The sequence below is a fragment of the Mobula hypostoma genome, chromosome 1 (assembly GCF_963921235.1).
Source record: "Mobula hypostoma chromosome 1, sMobHyp1.1, whole genome shotgun sequence".
Lineage (NCBI taxonomy): Eukaryota > Metazoa > Chordata > Chondrichthyes > Myliobatiformes > Myliobatidae > Mobula > Mobula hypostoma.
In genome coordinates, this window is record NC_086097.1 from 134,963,000 (window position 1) to 134,986,068 (window position 23,069).

General features: G+C 45.0%; 1 protein-coding gene across 2 annotated transcripts; it reads left to right on the top strand.

The window, feature by feature from the left end:
- Positions 1–590: 590 nt before the first annotated feature.
- On the top strand, positions 591–18,607 carry LOC134350631 (kelch-like protein 38). Of its 2 annotated transcripts, none has more exons than XM_063056123.1 (4): positions 591–907; positions 2,921–4,277; positions 13,652–13,757; positions 17,515–18,607. In XM_063056123.1, exons 2-4 carry the CDS (start codon positions 2,922–2,924, stop codon positions 17,802–17,804), a joined length of 1,752 nt encoding a protein of 583 aa, XP_062912193.1. In that variant the 5' UTR covers positions 591–907; position 2,921; the 3' UTR covers positions 17,805–18,607. The 2 variants fall into 2 exon arrangements, with proteins under 2 accessions (XP_062912193.1, XP_062912183.1); XM_063056113.1 differs by lacking the exon at positions 591–907 and adding an exon at positions 938–1,061.
- Positions 18,608–23,069: the final 4,462 nt, after the last annotated feature.

A 23,069-nucleotide genomic window follows, 5' to 3' on the forward strand; every position in this document is an offset into this window, starting at 1 on the left:
ACGAATTAAGTCCTAGCGTGCCAAACCATTTCCCCCCCCCCCCGACTATAATTCAGCCCCTCAAGAACCTGGCAACAACAGAGGGTGGTGAGTATGTGGAATGAGGAAATGATAGAGATGGGTACAACTGCACAATTTAAAAGACAACTGGACAGGTACATAGATGAAAAGGGTTTAGAAGGATATTGGCTAGCTGCTGGCAAATGGGACCAGCTCAGGCAGACATTTTGGTTGGCATGAACAAGCTGGGCTGAAGAATTTTTTTCTGTGAGGTGTGATGCTGTAATGCTGTTGCAGTAATCTGTGGGATCGATCTCCTGTCCAGCAGCAACTTATCAGAACATACAGTGGTTAAGAGAAGCAACCCATAGCGAAAACAAGGTTAAATTTTGAAGTTTGAGTAGAAACTCCGGTTTGGGGAAATTAATCCAGGTTTGGTACTAGATCAATCAATCCTTTCTGGATGTGTCCCAAGCTTAGAGTAGATGGAGATGGACCCTTCAAAGGCTGAAAATATCAGACCACCCTGCCTCAGAGGAGTCATCAAAATATTGCATGTCTTATCTTACCACTAGCACAAACAAGTGCGATGTCACATGTGCTGTTAGCTGAAAGTGTATGCTGGTCTATTAATAGTCTCGGAATGTAAGTAATGTTTTGTGTCTGAGAGCTGATCTAAATACAAGTTTCAAAGCAAGGCTGTCTACTTATTAACAAATCTGGAAACATTAATTCAGGGAAGTTTTACTGAACCCACCACAGAAAGGCCTTTACATTCTTCTGCTGCGTTTGTACCTTTGAGCACCACTGTCAGACAACATCAAACCAGCAAAGAAGGTGTAAAGAGAAAAATTCAATGCTATTAACCCTGGAAGGGACTCTGGACATCATTAACCCTGGAAGTCAGGTAATTTAATAATCTTCAAGAAATGTGTAAGCACGTCAAAACTCGCTCCGTATGTCTTTCTTCAAGCTCGTAACCTTTTGATCTTTGCCAATTCGTTTGAAAATAACGTTGACTCACCGATGTTATTGGGGAATAGGATTCTTTTATGTAGGAGGTAAGATTCCTTGACTAATTGTTCCTTTCACATGAGGTGATGTGTTTGTACCTTCATCCTTTCCAACGAACAAAGTATCCTTCTTTGTTCAAGTTCTGATTTCCCTAGGGAATTAGGGTGCCCCTTGTAGTGTTTTGGGAAGGAATAGGTTGCGGGGTAAGGAACAGGGTTGAAAATTGGGGTGGGACACGTTTGGGCAACTGTTATTGAAATGTGATAATGATTCCTTCACATTCTATGTCTCAGCAGTGCAATCTTGAGTATTTTCTCTTTGTTGCTGGCATTGAGGGGCTTTACTGGGACCCAGTGTCTACGTGGTGTTCGTAAGCTTGGAGAAGAAAAGATGAATGAGCCTACTATCAGGTCAATTTGACCTCGTGCCTGAAAGGCACTAATTTCTGAAGTGTCACTTAGTTACTGGGCAACAGATATAACTGACCTAAATGCCATTACCATTTGGGGTGCCTCTCAGTCAGATGTTCAAGTGAAGGTGTAGAGGGATATGGCCCAAACGTGGACAAACGGGACCAGTTATGATGGGCATCTTGGGTGGTATGGACCAGCTGAGTCAAAGGACCCGTTTCTATAACCAGGAAATCATTTCACCTCATTGGACAAACAGAAAAATAATTTAGCTCTGGAACTAGGAGATACGATAACCAACCCAGTCAAATTGTTCAAGTTGAATGAGGTACACTGGCTGATCAGAAACCAGAACTCAACACACCAAACCAGTTAATTTCTTCCCATGGTTTTGAACACTTTTTCGTTCTTCTCTGGGACCAGTGACAACTAGAAGGTAAATCATTTCAATTCTGGGGATTGGATGCCCCTTGAAACAATGAAATTTATTGCCCATCCCCAATTACCTCTGGGGTCATATTGGTTGATCTGGGGTCACATATTGGCCAGACAAGGTAAAGACAGCAGATACTCACCTCTGAAGTACATTAGTTTCCTTGATGATCCAGCAACTTCATGGTTGTCACTGCTGAAATGTACTTTGTTTTATTGGTTCAATTTAAATTTACCGACTGCTGTAATTGGGATTTAAACTCAATGGTGTCACCCCAGGCTGCTGGAGCAATAGCTGTTGTGCCCCAGTTTCCAGTGTAATAACTTTGCAAGAGAAGTGTATGTTTTTTTTGGGGGGGGTGAGTGTTTCATGCCTGAGTTTCCTTGACAACTGGAGGCTCTCCTGGCATTAACACATGCTACTAGCACTCACCATGTCTAGATTGGAGCAGAATATCTAACCTGGACACGTCTCACCACAGAGGTTAAAGCTACCCTTCAAGTAACCCTACATCCCTTCCTTTTCCAGCAAAGCCTTGTAAATGTTACTCCTTCAGTCATCTCCCATTTGAAAATCCACACAGAATCTGTTTTCATTCTCCTTTCAGGCAAAGTGTTCTAGATTACAACTTAGTGCATAGTGGTGACTTAGCACATCCCACAATTTTTTTTGTTAATTATGTTTTTTCTGCTAATTATCTTTCACAAATAGGCTATAAAATTCAAGACTTCAGCCAACTAAGCCAAACAGCATCAAATATTTGTAAAACAAGTGAAACTCTCCAGAGCAGGGGTTCCCAACCTTTTTGATGCCATGGACCCCTACCATTAACCAGGGGTCTGTGGATCCCAGGTTAGGAACCCCTGATCGAGAATGTTTTGCTATCCATAATCAACCCACATCCTTGAACTTTGTTGTTGGTGTGGATTCATTTAGAGAATGTTCACATTATTAATTCTTCCTGAAGCAAGCTGGAAACAAATGGATAAAGTACGCCATAAAATTTCTGCTGAAAAAGATCTGGGTTACCTTTCATGTCTCTTTTTTTTTTGTTGTTTTACAGCATGAATGAACCTACAGTTCTTCACAGCTCATTTCAGTTCCAAGAAATGGACCTGTCTCACCAATTATTGAAACAGCTGAATACACTACGTCATGAAGAGACCTTGACTGATGTAATACTCTGTGCTGGGGGGAAAGAACTGCCTTGCCATCGAAGTGTCCTGGCGTCCAGTAGTCCCTACTTCTGGGCTATGTTTTGTCACAACTTCAGAGAGAGTTTCCTCAGGCGGATCCACCTGTTGGGGATCGATGGGGACATTCTGGCTCTGCTTGTGGATTATGTGTATACAGGGGAGATTACCATAAATGCGGCAAACGTTTTCTATTTGATGGAAGCGGCTGCCGTTTACCAATACCCCAACGTGCTTGAGGCTTGCTCGACATACTTGCAAAGTCAGTTAACCGCTGACAACTGCCTTGGCATGGTAAGGCTTGCACAAGTGTTCAACTGCAGGAGCCTGGAGAGACGGGCGAAGAAAATGGCTCTGGAGCACTTCCTGGAGGTGGCAACTACGGAGGAGCTGAAGGAGCTCTCCTGCACTGAGCTGGCGGGCTACCTCGGGGACGATGAACTCCGCGCCGAAGAAGAGCAGGTATTTGACACCCTGTCCGCCTGGATCAGTCACGACCCGAAGACCCGGCAGCACCATGCACATGAGCTCCTCGAGAAGGTGCGGCTCCAGTATGTCCACCCCACTTACCTCTTTCACTTCATCGCCAACAACCCCTTCATCCAAGGTTCACCCGTTTGCAGGGGCATCTTGGAGTCAGCCCTCAGGCTGCTATTTTCTTTGAGCCCTGCAAACAGCCCCAACAGTACACCTTTGATGCACTTACCACGTAGGTGTGCTTCCCAGGAGTTCCTTGTCACCATTGGAGGTAGGAAGAGCAACCAAGAGACCACGAGAGAGGTTTTCTTGTATAATTATATGGACCAGCAATGGCGCGCCCTCTCAAAGCTCCCTGTACATCTTTATAAAGCTTCTTGCGTTTGCTTACACAGGAACGTGTACGTCCTTGGAGGACTGATCATTAGTAACAAGAAGAGAACTGCGAGTGCAAGAGTTTATAGTTTCTCCTTTAAGATGAACCACTGGCGGACCGAGAAAGACATGCCTTTTCCCTGTTATTCCCATCAGACCCTCGCGCACGTGAATTATATTTTCTCTCTGGGAGGAATCGGGCCCAGTCAAGAGATACTGGACACACTGCACAGGTATGACAGCGTTTTCGGAATCTGGCAAAGAATGGCCCCGATGCCCGTTGCTGTGCTGCACCCAGCTACCGCTGCTGTCAATCAACGCCTCTACGTTTTTGGTGGGGAAGATGTGGGCCGGAATGCTGCTCGCCTGATACAGGTATGTCTGTCAGATCTGTTCTCCATTGGTTGATTGTGTTCGGAGAAGGGGAGGTGACACAACACACATTTAACCATGTTTAAGTGTAAGGTACGTGGATAGGAAGGTTTTAGAGGAACTTGGGCCAAATCTGGGTGGATGGGACTAGCTTTGAAGGGATCTTGGTAGGGATGGACCAGGGGCCTGTTTCTGTGGTGTACGACCCTAAGTCTCTACAATAAGTTGGTGACGCCTTGTGCCATCTGACTATCCCATGGTGTTTAGCCTCCTCCACAAACTTGAGGACATCCAAAACTCTGCTCACTACTTGCCCTCATTCCCCAACCCCCACCACCACCCCATGCCCTAATCATCCCACAAGACCATGCACACTGGCTCACACTAGCTCCTAGTTTAGGCCTCAGTTTAAAAATTCTTATCATTTTGACTTTTAAAAACCCTCCACCCCCTCTTACCACCCACCATGACCTCTGAGCTTTCTGCACTCTTCCAATTTTGCGGCTGATTATCCCCAGATTCAGTCACCACTGGCAGCCATACCTTTACCTGTCGAAGTCCCTAGCTCTGGAACTCCCTCCCTGGACCTCCCCACCTTTCACTCCAGCCTGCTCTTTGCCAAGTTTTTGGTACCTGCTTTTAAGTTCCCCGGATGAGCTCAGTATTAAACTTTGCTAATGTTCGCGTAAATAGGCTGGGAAAAGTTTGGCCATTCTAAAAACACAATAGTTGTTACTGTTATGCTTTTGATTTATTAGAAGTCATTAAACGCACAGAATTCTGGCAGCCCTAAATCCAGCTACTCAATAGCGCAGCTAATCAGACAGTACAAAGCAAAAACATCAAAAAGTTTTATGCAAGGTTAGCTCTTGTGAGGCTGAAATTGCTCTATTAATCTGATTTTTTTTGTGCTATAAGCAAGTTAGTGTTGCTGGATGACCACCAGCAAGGATTTAGGATGACTACGCCAGGATGATTTGGCCTGGATTGAATACAAGCTCTCAGAAGTGGCTAAAGTAGTGGAAAACATTAATCGCCGTCTCTCTTAATGATTGTTACCTTTGAAGATTAATGTCTAACCAGGCTGTTAAACCAAGACGCAATCCATTAACTGAACATTAGCAGATGGTGTCATCAAACCCAGGACACAAGACAGCAGAGTAAAATAATCAATAAATAATGTGATCGTAAATGATTGAGATCAAGCGTTCAAGGTGATAAATCCTGAGCAACGTTTCGTTCAGATATTGTGAATAGCCGACAGTTTTCTGAAAAAAAACGGTAAATAATTTATCTGCTGTGAATTAAGTGACTCAAACTGCAAATAATTGAAAGGCAAACTCACCACAATATCCCCATAATACTGCTCACTGATCAAAGGATAACTGAAACTGTTACATCCATTCAGGTACATGATATAGCTCAAGTTGCAGACAGCCCTCCAGTATTTCTTGGACTTCCACTGTACACAGTGGCCACTCAGCCCACTGTGGACTTATCAATTAGACCCAATCTCCGTTAAGCCCTACACATTCCCCATTTTATGGTATTTCATCCAATTTCCCCTTTGAAACTTCCAGTAAACCTGCTTCCTTCACCCTTTCAGGTAGCATATCCCACGTTCACTCACAACATCAACAATAATGCTTTTCCTCATGCCTTGGGAGTTTTCCTACTTACGTTGCCCTGGTTACTCATCTAGAAACCAGATCTTTATTTAACCTATCGAAACATTGCATAATATTGAACACCCCAATTAAATTTCACATTGGCCTTCTCTGTACAAACCTCAACCGCAGTTTCTGCACCTTATCGAAGTTCCTCATCCCTTGGATAAATCTCCATTACACTGCCTCAAGTTCCTAAAGTCATTGCCTAAATCTGGACACAGATATAATTCTGTAAGTTATACAGTAATTCAGCATGAAGAAAGTACCTTTGCCCCAACCCATCCATACTGACCAAGATGCCAATCTAAGCTAGACACATTTTCCCAACTTGGGTCCACATTCCTTACATCTTTCCTGTCCATGTTCTCGTCCAGATGTCTTTTAGATGTTGTTATTGTACAAGGTCAATCACTTCCTCTGTCACCCCCTTCCATATACATACCAGCCTCTGCATGAAGAGCAAACACGCCATTGTCTGCAGATGCTGGAAATCTGAGCAACACACACAAAGTGCTGGAGGAACTCAGTAGGCCAGGCAGCATCTACGGAAAAGAGTAAATGGTCAGCGTTTCAGTTCATCAGTCCTGATGAAGACCCTCGGCCCAAAATGTTGACAGCCTGACCTGATGAGCTCCTCCAGCATTTTGTGTGTGTTGCTCAGCATGAAGAAGTTGCCTCTCAGGTCTTTTCCCCCCTCACCTTAAACCCATGTCCTTGAATTTCTGATTTCCTTTCCCTGAGGGGAATCTCAGGGTTCAGTCAATGATTTCGCCACACTGTAATATCCTCCTTATTTTTATTTATTCATTCAGGGGACCAGATGTTGCCAGCAACGCCAGCATTTGCTGTCCATCCCTAAGTAGTCCTCAGCAAGGAGACATCCATTTTGATCATCCATCTGGATGGGTCAGCAGCACAAGGAGCTGGTGGACAATAGTAAACCAATGGAGTTAAAACAATCACGATCATTATTACTAATGCTAGCATTTTAACCAGATTTATTTAATGAATCATCACATTCTCCATCTGTCTATGAGTAACCACTGCAGCAGGAAAGAAATGGGCCACAGACAGAGGTAAATTATTCTTACATAGAACCAAAAGCACGAAATAAAACTAATTATCAAATTCCCCAGCAATCAAGCTCTTGCCTTTTGACACACCGAATACCAACTAGATCAGTAACTTAAGCTCAGTGTTTTCAGCTCAGCTGTGTTGGTGTTAGTACTGCACCCCAAGATTCCTCTCACACTGACCTGTCCCACCCATCTCCTCATCTCTCCGTTCCTCAAACATTTCTCCAACTACCCCTTAAAAAAAAATCACCTCAACTCCTCCCGGAGAGAGTGAGCCCCAAATTCTTATCACTCACTGGGTAAAAGTGTTTCTCTTCAATTCCCAACTGGATGTAATTGTGACTCTCGTATAGTCGTGACTCCATGTTTTTGGATTTCCCTGTTAGTGGAAGCATTGGCACAGAGGTCCTTGCTCGGCCATACGTGCCAAGTATGTGACAACCCCCCCCCCAACCCCCAACCTTTGGTGTTGACTGTGTGTGGAGACTGCAGATTGTGACTGTATGGGTTTCGTCCCACATCCCACAGACATGCAGGTAAATTATCCCTAGTGTTGATTGGTGGGGAGGAAAGTCAGGAGGAGGTTAATGGGCATGAGAGAGAATGAGCTGCAGAGTTACAGGGAAGTAAGAGGGGGAGTGGGATTGACAAAATTGTACTTTTAGGAGCCGGCGTAGAGGCAATTAACTAAATACCCTCACTCTGTGTCAGATTAACCCTGTGACAATCAAATAATCAATAGGTTTCAATAGGTGCATTTAATGTCAGAGAAATGTATACAATAGACATCCTGAAATTCTTTTTCTTCGCAAACATCCACGAAAACAGAGGAGTGCCCCAAAGAATGAATGACAGTTAAAATGTTAGAACCCCAAAGCCCCCCCAACTGCCCCTCCCAAGCACAATCAGCAGCAAAGCAATGGCCACCACCCCCACCACCACACCAGCAAAAAGCATCAGCACCCCACCGCCCCCCCCCGTGGATTGGAGGGTAGCTAATGTTATCCCACTTTTTAAGAAAGGGGGGGAGGGAGAAAACAGGCAATTATAGACCAGTTAGTCTGACATCAGTGGTGGGGAAGATGCTGGAGTCAATTATAAAAGATGTAATAGCGGCACATTTGGATAGTAGTAACAGGAATGGTCCCAGTCAGCATGGATTTACGAAGGGGAAATCATGCTTGACTAATCTTCTGGAATCTTTTGAGGATGTAACTGTGAAAATGGACATGAGAAAGCCAGTGGATGTAGTGTACCTGGACTTTCAGAAAGCCTTTGATAAGGTCCCACATAGCAGGTTAGTGGGCAAAATTGGAGCACATGGTATTGGGGGTAGGGTACTGACATGAATAGAAAATTGGTTGGCAGACAGGAAACAAAGAGTAGGGTTTAACGGGTCCCTTTCAGAATGGCAGGCAGTGACTAGTGGGGTACTGCAAGGCTCGGTGCTGGGACCGCAGCTATTTACAATATACATTAATGATTTAAATGAAGGGATTAAAAGTAGCATTAGCAAATTTGCAGATGACACAAAGCTGGGTGGCAGTGGGAAATGTGAGGAGGATGTTATGAGAATGCAGGGTGAGTGGGCAGATGTATGGCAGATGCAGTTTAATGTGGGTAAATGTGAGGTTATCCACTTTGGTGGCAAGAACAGGAAGGCAGATTACTATCTGAATGGTGTCAAGTTAGGAAAAGGGGGAGTACAACGAGATCTAGGTGTCCTTGTTCATCAGTCACTGAAAGTAAGCATGCAGGTACAGCAGGCAGTGAAGAAAGCTAATGGCATGTTGGCCTTCATAACAAGGGGAGTTGAGTGTAGGAGCAAAGAGGTCCTTCTACAGTTGTACAGGGCCCTGGTGAGACCACGCCTGGAGTACTGTGTGCAGTTTTGGTCTCCAAATTTGAGAAAGGACATTCTTGCTATTGAGGGAGTGCAGCGTAGGTTCACGAGGTTAATTCCCAGGATGGCGGGACTGTCATATGTTGAAAGATTGGAGCGACTGAGCTTGTATACACTAGAAGGATGAGAGGAGATCTGATTGAAACATATAAGATTATTAAGGGATTGGACACGCTAGAGGCAGGAAACATATTCTTGATGTTGGGGGAGTCCAGAACCAGAGGTCACAGTTTAAGAATAATGGGTAGACCATTTAGAACGGAGTTGAGGAAAAACATTTTCACCCAGAGAGTTGTGGATCTCTGGAATGCTCTGCCTCAGAAGGCAGCGGAGGCCAATTCTCTGGATGCTTTCAAGAAAGAGTTAGATAAAGCTCTTAAAGATAGCGGAGTCAAGGGATAAGGGTGGAAGGCAGGAAAAGAGTACTGATTGTGGATGATCAGCCATGATCGCAGTGAATGGTGGTGCTGGCTCGAAGGGCCGAATGGCCTACTCCTGCACCTATTGTCTATCGAGCACTAAAGAGTGCAGCAGAGCATCAATAAAGACACAGACTTGCACTACCCCAAAGACTACTCATTCACCTGGTAATTTGACATAACACAGGCTCGCTCTCTCCCTAAAAAGGGAAAAAGAGATGTCCCCATTTCACAGCGAGAGGGGAGACACAACAAAACAACTTGCTGATTTATGGAGTTAAAAGTCTGTTGCATTGCTTTTTCCGAGCTCTGTACCCAAAGAGCTTGGGTCTCTGGGCACACAGCCAGCAGCCAGCTTGCTGCTTTCGATCTTCTGTGTACTCCCACGACACATCAGGCGGCGGCACCGGCCTTGAATCCGCCAAGAACTGAAGTCAGCATGTAACTCCAAGTCAGAGGCTTCAAAAGAACATTGAAAGGGAAAACAAGTGATATCAAAGATAGAAATAGGGCTGTTTCCGAAGATGCAGACAAAGGAGTCGCTCTTAGGTGCCATCATCCTCCTAAGTTCCAATAACCAGCATCTGGGAGTACAGAAACCATCCACCACTACGACTTTCTTGTCTGAAAGTACAAACAAGGTTAATTACTTTGAGAGTATAGAACCGCACTGCATAGGAACAGGCTCTTCCCCCACAACGTTGTGCCGAACTAAGTAAGCTGAGTTCTCGACCCAAAACGTCGACCGTTCATTCAGTTCATTCAGCTGCCCGACGTGCTGAGTTCCTCCAACATTTTGTGTGTGTGTGTGTGTGTGTGTGTGTGTGTGTGTTGCTCTAGATTTCCAACATCTGCAGAGTTTCTTGCCTGATTAAACTAAACCGTTCCGGCTGCAATTGGTCCATATCCCTCCATCCTCTGCATATTCCTGTGCCTATCTAAAAGACTCTTCAACGTGAGCTATCACATCTGCCTCCACCACCAACACTCCCCCCCCCCCCCAGCAGTGCATTCCAGGCACTCCATATGAAAAAAATTGTCCTGCACATCTCTTTCCCTCTGTTGGACATTTTAGTCCAGGGAAAAAAGTACAGGCTGCCTGATCTATCTATGCCTCTCATGATCTTATAAACTTCTGAACCTCCCTGTACATGGACAACATCACCGTCTTCTGCTCGGATCTAAGGTCAGTTTGCAGATTGATCAGCACCTGTGACCAGCTTGAGTCGGCATCAGCGGCCAGAGTTAACCGCACAAAGATTGAGGCCCCGCTTTTCAGCAACTGGCCCGACTGATCCAGGGTCCCCTTCACTGTCAGGTCTGGTTACGTGCAGGTGCCGGGGGTCTGGTGCACGGGGGCCAAGGTGTGCGACAAAAATTGTGACTGGAGCAGACTGGGGCGGGGCGGGGGGGAACTCTTGTGTGCAACTGCATCAAACTGTGCTTGGAATCTAATGTGTGGGTGGCAAGTACCTATCTGCTCCTGGTGTTGTGAAGGATAGGTCTGGCCCCATTTCCATACAACGTCCCTTTTAGCTGGATGTTGCCGTACTACCTATCCTTGATGGAAAAATTCTTCTGGCCCCACACCTTTGACCACAAGTCCATCAGGCAGTGGTCAGCACAGAACATCCTGCAGGCACGGCAGGAGAAGGACTTGATGGACACAGTGGGGTGCTTCCCTGAGCAAACTGTCCAGACCATCTCCAGAATGCCTCACTGCCAGGCCTCACCATCAGGCCTCACAGCCAGGCCTCACCAGCAGCAAGCAAGCTCTTGCCTGGCTGGTGGTGAGATGGGCCTTCTCACTCAGATTCTTCCTGTATGGCAGAACATCACTCCCAGGGTGCCTGCCTGCAGGATGACTGTCGTGAGGAACAGAGAGTAATTCACTTCTTTGCAGGCTGTGGGTTTGCAAAAAAGATGTGCAGAAAGATGAAAGAGCCTGCATTCAACAAACACAACATGCTGGAAGAACTCAGCAGGCCAGGCAGCATCTATGGAAAAGAGTACAGTCGATGTTTCAGGCCGAAACCCTTCAGCAGGACTGGAGAAAAAAAAGCTGAGGAGTAGATTTAAAAGGTGGTGGAGGGGAGAGAGAAACACCAGGTGATGGGTGAAACCTGGAGGGGGAGGGATGAAGTAAAGAGCTGGGAAGTAGATAGGGGGAGAGAGAAACACCAGGTGATGGGTGAAACCTGGAGGGGGAGGGATGAAGTAAAGAGCTGGGAAGTAGATAGGTGAAAGAGACAGAAGGCCATGGAAGAAAGAAAAAGGGGGGAGGAGCACCAGAGGGAGGCGATGGGTGGGCAAGGAGATAAGGTGAGAGAGGGAAAGGTGGTTGGGAAATGATGAAGGGGGGCAGCATTATCGGAAGTTTGAGAAATCGATGTTCGTACAATCAGGTTGGAGGCTACCCAAATGGAACATAAGGTGTTGTCTCTCCAACTTTAGTGTGGCCTCATCATGACAATAGAGGAGGCCATGGATGGACATATTGGATTGGGAATGGGAAGTGGAATTAAAATGGGTGGCCACAGGGAGTACTGGGTGACACAGATTAGCATCTGCAGATTTTCTCTTGTTTGTGGAAGAGGCTGTGTTGCAGTTCATCCCAAGCAGATACATGGCAGGGGACTCTCTGGCCTATGGGCTGCTTCCCAGGGACACACTCAAAGAGAAGATCAAATGCTGCTGACAGAGCATCATCTCGGTGAAAGACGCCCTTTGGTCTGCCTGCGCATGGAGATGTCCATGGGAAAGTGTTACTGACTGGTGCATTCCGATCTGCTGAGGGGCACACTGAAGCTTGGTGTAGCCACCACACAGACTTAGTGGGGAAGGAGCCCAGTGTAAGGGTTATTCGCCTGCTGGAGAGGGAGGGAGGGGCTGGGTTGAGGGAGGAAGCCCCTCTGTAATTATTGTAACAGTATACCACTGGTGGCGGCGCTATTGAGGTGTATGAATGTAATAGAACAGTCCAAAAAGCATTGAATAGGAATTTAAGGAATGAAAAGGCAGTTAACAGTTTATTCCTGTAAATAATTTTTATTATGAATGAAGTTTATTTTGTTCAAAAAAAGGATAAACCTCTGTCAGGTCTCCCCTCAGCTTCTGCTGCTCCAGAGAAAACAACACTACTTTGTCTGATCCCTCCATGCTCTCTAATCCAGGCAGTGTCCTGGTAAACCTCTTCTGGACCCCCTCCAAGCTCTCCAAATCCTTCCTGTGGTGGGCAACCAGAACTCAATACAATATTCCAGATCTATTTGGAGAATTATGAGCAGTTCTCAGAAAAGATATGCTGGCATTGAAGAGAGTCTACAGGAGGTTCAGGAGGATGATTCCTGGAATGAAAGGGTTAACATATGAGGAGCATTTGATGACTTTAGGCCTATAGTCACTGGAGTTTAGAAGAATGGGGGGGTGGGGGAATCTCATTGAAACCTATTGAATATTGAAAGGCCTAAATAGAGTGAATATTGAGAGGATGTTTCCTATAGTACGACAGTCTAGCACCAAAGGGGACAGCCTTGGAATAGGACCTCCCTCTACAACAGAGATGAGGAGGAATTTTCTTAGCTAGAGGGTGGTGAATCTGTGGAATTCATTGCCATGGATGTCTTTGGAGGCCAACTCATTGGGCATATTTAAAGCAGAGATTCATTGGTTCTTGATTAGTAAGGGCATCAAAGGTTATGGGGTGAAGGCAGGAGAATGTGATTGAGAAGGATGGCCTAATTCTGCTCCTTTGTCTTATGGTGCTATGGCTTAATGTATCCTAACCGGAGTTTTATAAAGTTGCAACATATCACAGTCTCTCAAACAATCTTTTCAAAACCCTGTAAAGTTCTCTGAACATCCCTGCTCAGATTTCTCTTTTCTACACTGGTCCTCCAACAAAGTTCTGTTCCTGAGAACTGATTGGAACCTAAACCGTTTGCAAGTCAGAAATATATTTGCCAGGCGATATATTCAAGTAAAAATATGGGGCACCAAGGTCAATGTGCAGTTAAACAAGGACATGTAATTCAACTATTCAAATTTCTCTGCAAGGTGCAATGATGTAGCCGTGGATGAAGTTGCCTGCAGTCTTACAGGAGCCAGCAAATCCATCCCACCAGAATCCCAAATGGTCATCTGTGTGTACATAAGATGGAGAAGACATGTAGTCAATATTTTCAGATTCTTCACCCTGCTCAGAATGCAGCCAGATTCACTTTATGTGACAGTGGGGTTAAACCTGCAGCAAGATTTGGGCAGAGAGCCTAACTGTAACATTTGTTTTCAATTCTGTAATACAATTCAGGTTTACAACATATCTCGGAACATATGGTTCAGAATGGAGACAAGAATGGTGAAGAACATCTGTGGTCCTGCAGCTGTGATTGGGGACAGGATCATTATCGTAGGAGGTAGGTTGCAATACATTGCAATAATAGTCAGGATTATTTGTCCAGAGCAGACACATTGACACACAACTTAATGAGGCAGGGAGAAGTGGGTCCCAGGAGGTGAATATTTTTCTCCTTCAGTTCCATGTCTCAGTCCTGGTTTATTATTGTCATCTATACTCAAATACGCTGAAAAGTTTATCTCGCATACTAAGTCCGCGCAGATTAAATCGTCACACAGTACAAGGTAAAACAATAACTATGCAGAGGAAGTGTAAAAACTACCAAAAGAGTTTTGCGAGACCATGGATCTGTGCCCGGCAAGCCTTCACTCTCCAGGGCGCAGGCCTGGGCAAGGTTGTATGGAAGACCAGCAGTTGCCCCTGCTGCAAGTCTCCCCTCTCCACAGCACCAATGTTGTCCAAGGGAAGGGCATTAGGACCCATACAGCTTGGCACCAGTGTCATCGCAGAGCAATATGTGATTAAGTGAAAGCTCAAGGACACAACACGTTCCCTTGGCTGGGGCTCGAACTCACGACCTTCAGGTCGCTAGTCCAGTGCCTTAACCACTTGGCCACGTGTACCAAAAGAGTACTGTGCATGTAAACAATGAAGTGCAAGATCACAGCAAAGTCGATTGTGGGGCCAAGAGTTCATCTTATCATACAAGAGCTCCATTCAAGAGTTTGAGGACAGTGGGATGGAAGCTGTCCTTGAGCCTGCTGCTAACTGCTTTCAGGCTTTTGTATCTTCTGCCTGAAAGGATATGCAAGAAGAGAAGATGTCCAGGGTGGTGGTGTCTTTGATTATGCTGGTTAATTTATTGAGGCTGTGAGAAGTATAGGCAGAGTCCATGGAGGGGAGGCTGGTTCCTGTGATGTGCTGAGCTGTGTTCACAACTCCCTGCAGTCTCTTGCAGTCATGTGCAGAGCAGTTGCCGTACCGAACCATTGTGTAACCAGGCAGAATGGTGCATCAATAAAAACTGGTAAACTGTACAGCCCAGTCCTGTGCTTGTCTTGGGAACAGTCCAGCAAACGCAATGCATGATACAGACCAGACAAGAAATACTGAGACCAATAATCACCCTCCTTCCCTGTTTATTACGAATAGAGAAATGTACAGAATGTGGAAGGATTCTGAGTAAATTAAGTCAAGTAATATATGGAAGGGGAACTACATTGATGGAAAGGACAATTGGATTAAGGAAGAGTTAGATAAAAATCAGAAGTAAAAAGTTAAGAGAAAATAAATTAATCATTGTAAACTTCTGTTGGAGTAATTTACAGCTTGACAAATGAAACCCCGTAGATTCACTGAGTCCCTTTTTGAATCAAGTAGTTGAATGATATTCAGGGAATACTCCAAAGGATCATTGATATTCACCTTAACATTGTGTGTTTACTTGGTATTTATGGTGCAATTTCATGAAACTGACAAGGAGTATGAAGTTGACAGCTTGAGACTAATTACAGAGAACCACGTCCTACCTACATTTTAAACAAGAGTAAGGGAGATGCCCGTGATGCCTTGGCCAATAGTTATCCTTTGACCAACATCAGTAGAACAGATGAACAGTTCTGGGAGCTTGCTTATTGCAGAATAGCTGCTGCACATCCTACATTAAAACAGACCACACTCCAAAAAGTTCCTCTTTGACTGTGAAGCAATTACAGATATCTGATAGTGGTGAAATGTGTTATAAGAATACAAGTTCCTATTTTCTTAACAATATAAAACACTGAAGCTCAAGGCATGGTTGGTTGCATCTGTGGGCTAGGAAACAGTTAATATTTCATGTTAATGACCTTTTATCAGAACTGGGAAAGGCTGTAAATGTCGTTTTGAGTAGAAAACCTGTGAGCATATGCATCAGTGTTTAAAATTGTTAGAAGTCCAAGCGTAGATTTCGCAAAGAGCACAGAAACAGGCTTTTCCATCCACCGTTTCTGTGCTAACCATCAAGCAGTAACCCTAGCACTTGATCCATAGCCTCCATTCCTTGGTAATTCAAGTGCTCATGAATCGAACTCACCTCAGTGATGGAGGGTCTGAATTTTAGGGAAAGAGAGTTTCCCTGGTTTGACTCGAAACCAACATAAATTACTGATTGAAGTTTTGATTCAGGGTTGCTTGAGATAGAAGTAAGCTTTCCTGGTTTGCAAATAAGGTTAAGAACAAGGGCTTAGAAATTTTGATGCTTAATACAACTGTTTTTGTGCACTATACTTTGTAATGCAGAACTGACCAAGCACTCTATGAGTTAACAATCTGGTTGGATGAACTCAGCAGGACGTGCCGCAGTGCTTTATGTCTCTGTTCTATGAACTAACTTTGACTAACATTCCAAGGATCCTAGTTCAAATCCCATCAGGCCAGCTGACAAATCTGATGTTTTTACACAATCTGATCTGTAAGTGACTCCAGTAAACATCCTCACAAGCCACCCTGTTCAGAGGTAATAAAAGCTATCATTACAGATAATGCCTATATCTCAAGAAAATGGATTTTAAAAAGTAAAATGCAGTGTTCCTTTTGGATTCTGTGACCCACTCATGCACTGGTGTGGTTAGGTGGACACCTGGCGTTCCATTGCATTGAGGGTGCTTTCCTGTCGCACCATAGCATGGGCTGTGACAGGTGCAGTACAACCACTCTCGAGGAAGCCTGTGAGAGGTTTGTTTCCAGCCCATGAGGTCCACACATGAGACCCTCATTTTAATAAATAAGTTTATTAACATGCACTTCTACAGCTGCTAACCCCTCATGCCCCAAAACATCAGAATCAGGTTTATTATCACCATCATGTGTCATGAAATTTGTTAACTTAGCAGCAGCAGTTCAATGCAATGCATAATACAGAAGAAAAAAAACAAAAATCAATCAATCAATCAATTACAGTATATGTATATTGAATAGATTAACAATTGTGCCAAAACTGATATAATTTAGATTTTAAAAGTGAGGTAGTGCTCATGGGTTCAATGTCCATTTAGGAATTGGACAGCAGAGGGGAAGAAGCTGTTCCTGAATCGCTGAGTGTGTGCCTGAAGACATCCAACATCAGCCCCACTTATCCTTGCCCATCTAGACCTGACTTGATCTCTCCATAGAGGACATCCCCACATGTTCACAGCCATGGACCATGCTTGCTCACAATCACCTCTACCTTTCCAATCTAACTGCCACCTGATCTGCCCTTGCCCCTACCCCCATGACCCCTTAGTCTCCCTGCAGCAGTGAGACCTGGCAGCTCACTGTCTATGCCCTTTTATTATGTCTTTATCAATGAGAGGATACTCAGACAGGACCTCCCAAACCTCCAACCTCCACCATAAGTAGGACAAGGGCAGCAAACAATCTGAACACTCCCCTCCAAATCACACACCACTCCTTCATGGTCTCTGGTCTAAATCCTGGAACTTTCCCCCAACAGCATTGTAGGACTGCCTTTACCAAAATGACTGCTGTGGTTCAAGAAAGGGTTCGCCACTACCCTCACAAGGGGTAAATAGGAGCAATAATTGCCAGTGCAGTCCAGCTCCTTTAAACAAAATAACAGAAAGCACTGGAGAAAATGTCACTTGCATTCTCTGACTCCCTTCTGATGACAGCTCCTGAACCTGAATTGTTAACTCTGATACTGCACCCACGGATGCTAGCTGGCCTGCAGGGCATTTCCAGAATTTCATGTTTCTAGTTCAGATTTCCACCATTTGCAGCGTTTACACCTGAGAATGATGGTTTTGTTGTAAGTCTGCTTGTTACTCTTTCAGGATACACAAGGAGAACGATTGCCTTTGACACAAAGAGCAGCCAGTTTATAAAATGTGCTGATCTGAAAGAGAGGAAGATGCATCATGGAGCCACAGTTGTAAACAATAAAGTCTATGTTACCGGAGGCCGATACATCACTTCTGACCACACCATCGAAGACTGTGATGCCTTTGACTGCTATGACCCAGAGACAGATAGCTGGACATCTGAAGGAAGCCTCCCACACAAGCTCTTTGACCACGGATGTCTAACACTGCAAAGCATTTCCTACAAACCCAGCACACTGTGAGTTTTGTAGCAGAGCATCACAGACTGTTTCAGGCAGGAGAAGACCATTCCACTTGTCCATGTGTGGTATGCCATCTTTGATATGGGTCTGTCACCTTCCTCTCAAAACCCAGTGTATCTTCTTCTTCCCCTGACATATCAGGAAGTGAGTTCACTTTCTTACCACACTTCATGCAAAGTAATCTCTCCTTCACTTCCAGCTCTCCCTGTCAATTATCAACTGTCACTACTTAAGTTCTGACCACAGAAGAAGGGATTAATCGGTGAAGAATGCGTTGACTGCTAAGGCTCAACGAGGGTATTGCAACACACAGAAAATGCTGGTGGAACTCAGCAGGCCAGGTAGCATCTGTGGAAAAAAGTCGATGTTTCGGGCCTGCTGAGTTCCTGCAGCATTTTGTGCGTGTTGCTCGGATTTCCAGCACCTGCAGATTTTCTCTTGTTAAGGGTATTGCATTACAGTTCTGTTGACTGTAAACAGTAATTTGCAATTGGTTTACTCCTGCTGCATGCATTGAGATACAGTGAAAAGCTTTATTTTGCATCCTGCATGCCATTGTCGTGGAGTTTCAGATTTGTGAATCACTGGGAACTCTTCTGGGGAAGGTATGACCTGGATGGGTTACATGTGAACTCAAGGGGGACCAACATCCTTGCAGGCAAGTTTTCTAGAGCTGTTAGTGTTACGTATTCACGTCTATTTTGACCCTTATGGATTGCTGTCAAGCTTCCCTGCGTGTTATGTACTGAACGCAATGTGAGAGGGCATTCTGAGCAGATGCAAAATAAACAGCAGCACATTTGTTCCTCTCCCCTCTGTCTCACGTGTGTGTTATTCACAGACACCCGGATCCCTAGTACCACCAACATAACAAATGGCCATGAGGTGACAAGTCCTCACGTGATATTTATTGAGTTTTTTCCCCCTTTGGGAAGAAAAGTCCATGTGCAACACTGGCGGTGTACTGCGGTGTACTGCTGTGTAATGCGGGTGAGCGAAAAGAAACTGGCCACAGGACGTGTGGCGAGCGAAGAATCTGATGGGAGAGAATGAGAAGGTGACGGTTAAATAAAACAAATAAGAGAGGGAGAGACAGACGGATAAGACTAGTTAACTTTTCTGGAAGATGATTGTGTTTGAAAATGGTGAGAATGTTTGGAAGTATGGGGCCATATGACAAAACAACAGAGCAATGGAGTTCATATACATAAAGATTTGAATATTTTGTGCTGACAAATTAAATTTCAGATGATATTCATGTTCTAGCTTTTCTGACTGTGATGGGTGCAAATGCGTTTAATTTATTACGCAGTCTAGTGCACCCTGTTCAGCCTGGCCTGGCTGTAAACATTATGAGGCCATAGTTAAAGGCTTGAAGGACCACTGTTCACCTAAACCTTTGACTATTGCTGAGAGGTTTAGGTTTCATAAAAGGAATCACAGGAAGGTGAGTCTATTTCACGGTTTGTGACGGTGATGAATTAATTGTCTGAACACTGTGATTTTGGGCAGTCGTTGAACGACACATTATGTAATAGACTTGTATGTGGTCTGTGTCGTGAGGCAATTCAGAAATATTTGCTTACAGAAGACAGACTAACATTACAGAAGGCAATTGAGATTAGTACTTGCTAAGGAGATGGCAGATAAAGAAGCAGACCTATTAAGCATCTTCCCAGGTTCGTAAAGTTCCTACTGACTTTCAGAATAAGACACCTATTTGCGGGAAAACTGGGCATTCAACAAAATAATGCTTGGATAAGGATTTAGATTGGCAAAACTGTGGCAAAAAGGGATACATTGAATGTGCCTATAAAAAAGACACTGTTGAAAAGAAAAATAACTTTTGGGGAAAAAAAAGATACATGCGAGCAAGATGGAACATACTGAGGGAGGACTGAGCGTCTCTCTGTGGTTGAAGAAGCTTTGCGTGTTTTATCTGTTTCAGGACTCAGAGATGGCTATTGGGTGGCCCCATGGTTGGACAGGGCCACAGTGAGGGTGCAGATGGACACAGATGCTGCAGTATCACTGGAGTCTGAGGCAGTTTACAAAGAGAAATTGCAGAATCTCACACAAGGAGGGTCAAGGTTGGCTTTAAAGACTTATATTGGTGAGGTTGTTCCAGTGAGGGGATTAATACATGTTACAGTAGAGAGTAACAAACAGAGAAAGAAACTTCCATAGTACATTGTTAAAAGGCAGTTATCCAGCACTTCTGGGCCACTCGTGGTTGGAGCAGATCAAACTCAGCTGGCAGGAAGTGCACTTGATTGGTGGGAGCACTGGTCTACAAGAGGTATTGAAGAACCATGCAAATGTATTCAACAGAGAACTGGAGAGTATGAAAGAAATCTCTGTTAAACTGGCTGTTAAGCCTGACACAGCACCCAAATGCCTGAAGGCAAGACCTGTTCCATACAAACTCAAACCAAAGGTAGAGGCTGAATTGGAAAGATTGGTCCAGAGTAAGGTATTGAAATCAGTGTGTGTAAGTAAATGGGCAACTCCAGTGATTCCCGTCCTAAAAAGGGATGGGTCTTTAAGGTAACACACATCAAAGTTGCTGGTGAACGCAGCAGGCCAAGCAGCATCTCTAGGAAGAGGTACAGTCGACGTTTCAGGCCGAGACCCTTCGTCAGGACTAACTGAGGGAAGCATTAGTAAGAGATTTGAAAGTGGGAGGGGAAGATGGTATTGTTCAGCCATAAGAACCAGGTTAATGGTTAGCTTGAAGTCTGGACAAAACCTTAAAGACCCACACACAAGGAATTCTGCAGATGCTGGAAATTCAAGCAACACGTCAAAGTTGCTGGTGAACGCAGCAGGCCAGGCAGTATCTCTAGGAAGAGGTACAGGCGATGTTTCAGGCCGAGACCCTTCGTCAGGACTAACTGAAGGAAGAGCTAGTAAGTCACCTGTGAGTCGGCTGGGGTGATATACTGCGTCCGGTGCTCCCGATGTGGCCTTTTATATATTGGCAAGACCCGACGCAGACTGGGAGACCGCTTTGCTGAACACCTACACTCTGTCCGCCAGAGAAAGTAGGATCTCCCAGTGGCCACACATTTTAATTCCACATCCCATTCCCATTCACATGTCTATCCACGGCCTCCTCTACTGTAAAGATGGAGCCACACTCAGGCTGGAGGAACAACACCTTATATTCCGTCTGGGTAGCCTCCAACCTGATGGCATGAACATTGACTTCTCTAACTTCCGCTAATGCCCCACCTCCCCCTCGTACCCCATCTGTTAGTTATTTATACACACACAGTCTTTCTCTCACTCTCCTTTTTCTCCCTCTGTCCCTCTGACTATACCCCTTGCTCATCCTCTGGGCTCCCCCCCCCCGCTTTTCCTTCTCCCTGGGTCTCCTGTCGCATGATCCTCTCATATCCCTTTTGCCAATCACCTGTCCAGCTCTTGGCTCCATCCCTCCCCCTCCTGTCTTCTCCTATCATTTTGGATCTCCCCCTCCCCCTCCCACTTTCAAATCTCTTACTAACTCTTCCTTCAGTTAGTCCTGACGAAGGGTCTCGGCCTGAAACGTCGACTGTACCTCTTCCTACAGATGCTGCCTGGCCTGCTGTGTTCACCAGCAACTTTGATGTGTGTTGCTTGAATTTCCAGCATCTGCAGAATTCCTCGTGTGTGGGTCTTTAAGGTTTTGTCCATACTTCAGGCTAACCATTAACCTGGTTCTTATGGCTGAACAATACCATCTTCCCCTCATTGATGAACTTTTTGCAGGATTAGCCTGAGGACAGACACTTAACAAGATTGACTTGTGTCAAGCATACCTTTTCAGCGAGCAATGGACCAGATCCTGAGCAGGTTTGCAGAGGTGCAATGCATTTTAGATGACTTGCTCATCATTGGGAAAAGTAAGTGTGAGCACCTACAAAACCTGGATTGCTACACCATGAAGACTCAAGGAACATGGGCTGAGGGTCTGGAAGGACAAGTGTGAGTTCCTTTGACCTGTGGTTGTGTATTTGGGCCTTGTGATCAACAACACAGGGTTTCATAAGGCAACATCAAAGCAGACATCCCACCCTGCAAAAACTCATTTCAGGGAGGTAGCACTATCAATTTGCGGGAGACTTCCGGGAGAGGTGGGATGTCTGCAATAGAGTAGCTCCTTAGCAGCTGGCCAGCTAGTTTAAATAATGTTAGCTATGCTAATGAACGAATGACACCTGTTAAACTCACCTCAGCATGTCTTTTACAGTCTTAACCCACCATGGGCGATAGAAAAGTCACTGTTGCAAACAGTGCAGCGAGCAACACTGTCATTATTTTGAGCCCTATTAGGCAGCGGTACACTTTAGTGTAGTCTGGGGTGACGTACGTTTTATATTTTTTTGGAACACTCTGCAATGGCGCACTCTCTCTCTCTCTCGTGGTCACTCGCGCGCTCTCAAGTGCTCTCGCTTGCTCTCTCCCTCTCTCGCTCGCTCTCTCTCACTCTCTCGCTCGCTTTCTCTCTCTCGCGCGCGCTCTCTCTCGTGGTCGCTCTCGCGCTCTCTCTTGCTTTTCTCTCACTCGCTCTCAAAAAAATTGATTTCCGTGATATTGTATATAATTTGCGGGCATCAGGGAGCCACTATTCATATGCGGGAGACTCCTGGAAGCTCCAGGAGAGGTGGGATGTCTGTCAAAGGTGAAGGCAATCGTGGAAGCCCCATCACCACAGAATGTAAGTCAATTAAGATCTTTCTGAGGACTACTAACATACTATGCAAAGTTTATTCCTAACCTATCTAGCATGGTGAAACTACTTTATAAGCTTTTAAATAAATCAACGCATTGGCAGTGGACAGATCACTGTGAAGAGGCTTTTAAAAAGGCCAAACCAGCCTCGTCAAAGTCTGAAGCACTCACACACTTCAATCCGTCATTGTCCATACAGTTGTCCTGTGACGCATCACCCGATGGTGTGGGGGCAGTAATCTCATGCGTCATGTCGTTGGGTGAACTGCGTCCAATACTTTCACATCAAGGACATTAAGCAAGGCAGAAAGCTTCTATGCCCAGGCACTCTCTGGAGTCTTTGGAGTTAAGAAATTCCATCAATTCCTCTTTGGGTGATGATTTACACTACAGACAGACCATCGTTCCTTGACATCAGTTTTTGGTCCAAATGTGGGCGTTCCTTCCCTCGCTCCTTTTCAAATGCAATGATGGGCTCTGTTGCTAACTGCACATCAGTACGATATAAAGTACAAGGAGGTCCAACCCTCATCAAATGCTGATGGACTA

Coding starts and splice junctions, on each gene's coding strand:
- LOC134350631 (XM_063056113.1), top strand. CDS start 1,027: ATGTTATTGGGGAATAGGATTCTTTTATGTAGGAG. Junction 4,278..13,651: donor ATGCTGCTCGCCTGATACAG/GTATGTCTGTCA, acceptor AATACAATTCAG/GTTTACAACATATCTCGGAA. Junction 13,758..17,514: donor CAGGATCATTATCGTAGGAG/GTAGGTTGCAAT, acceptor TTACTCTTTCAG/GATACACAAGGAGAACGATT.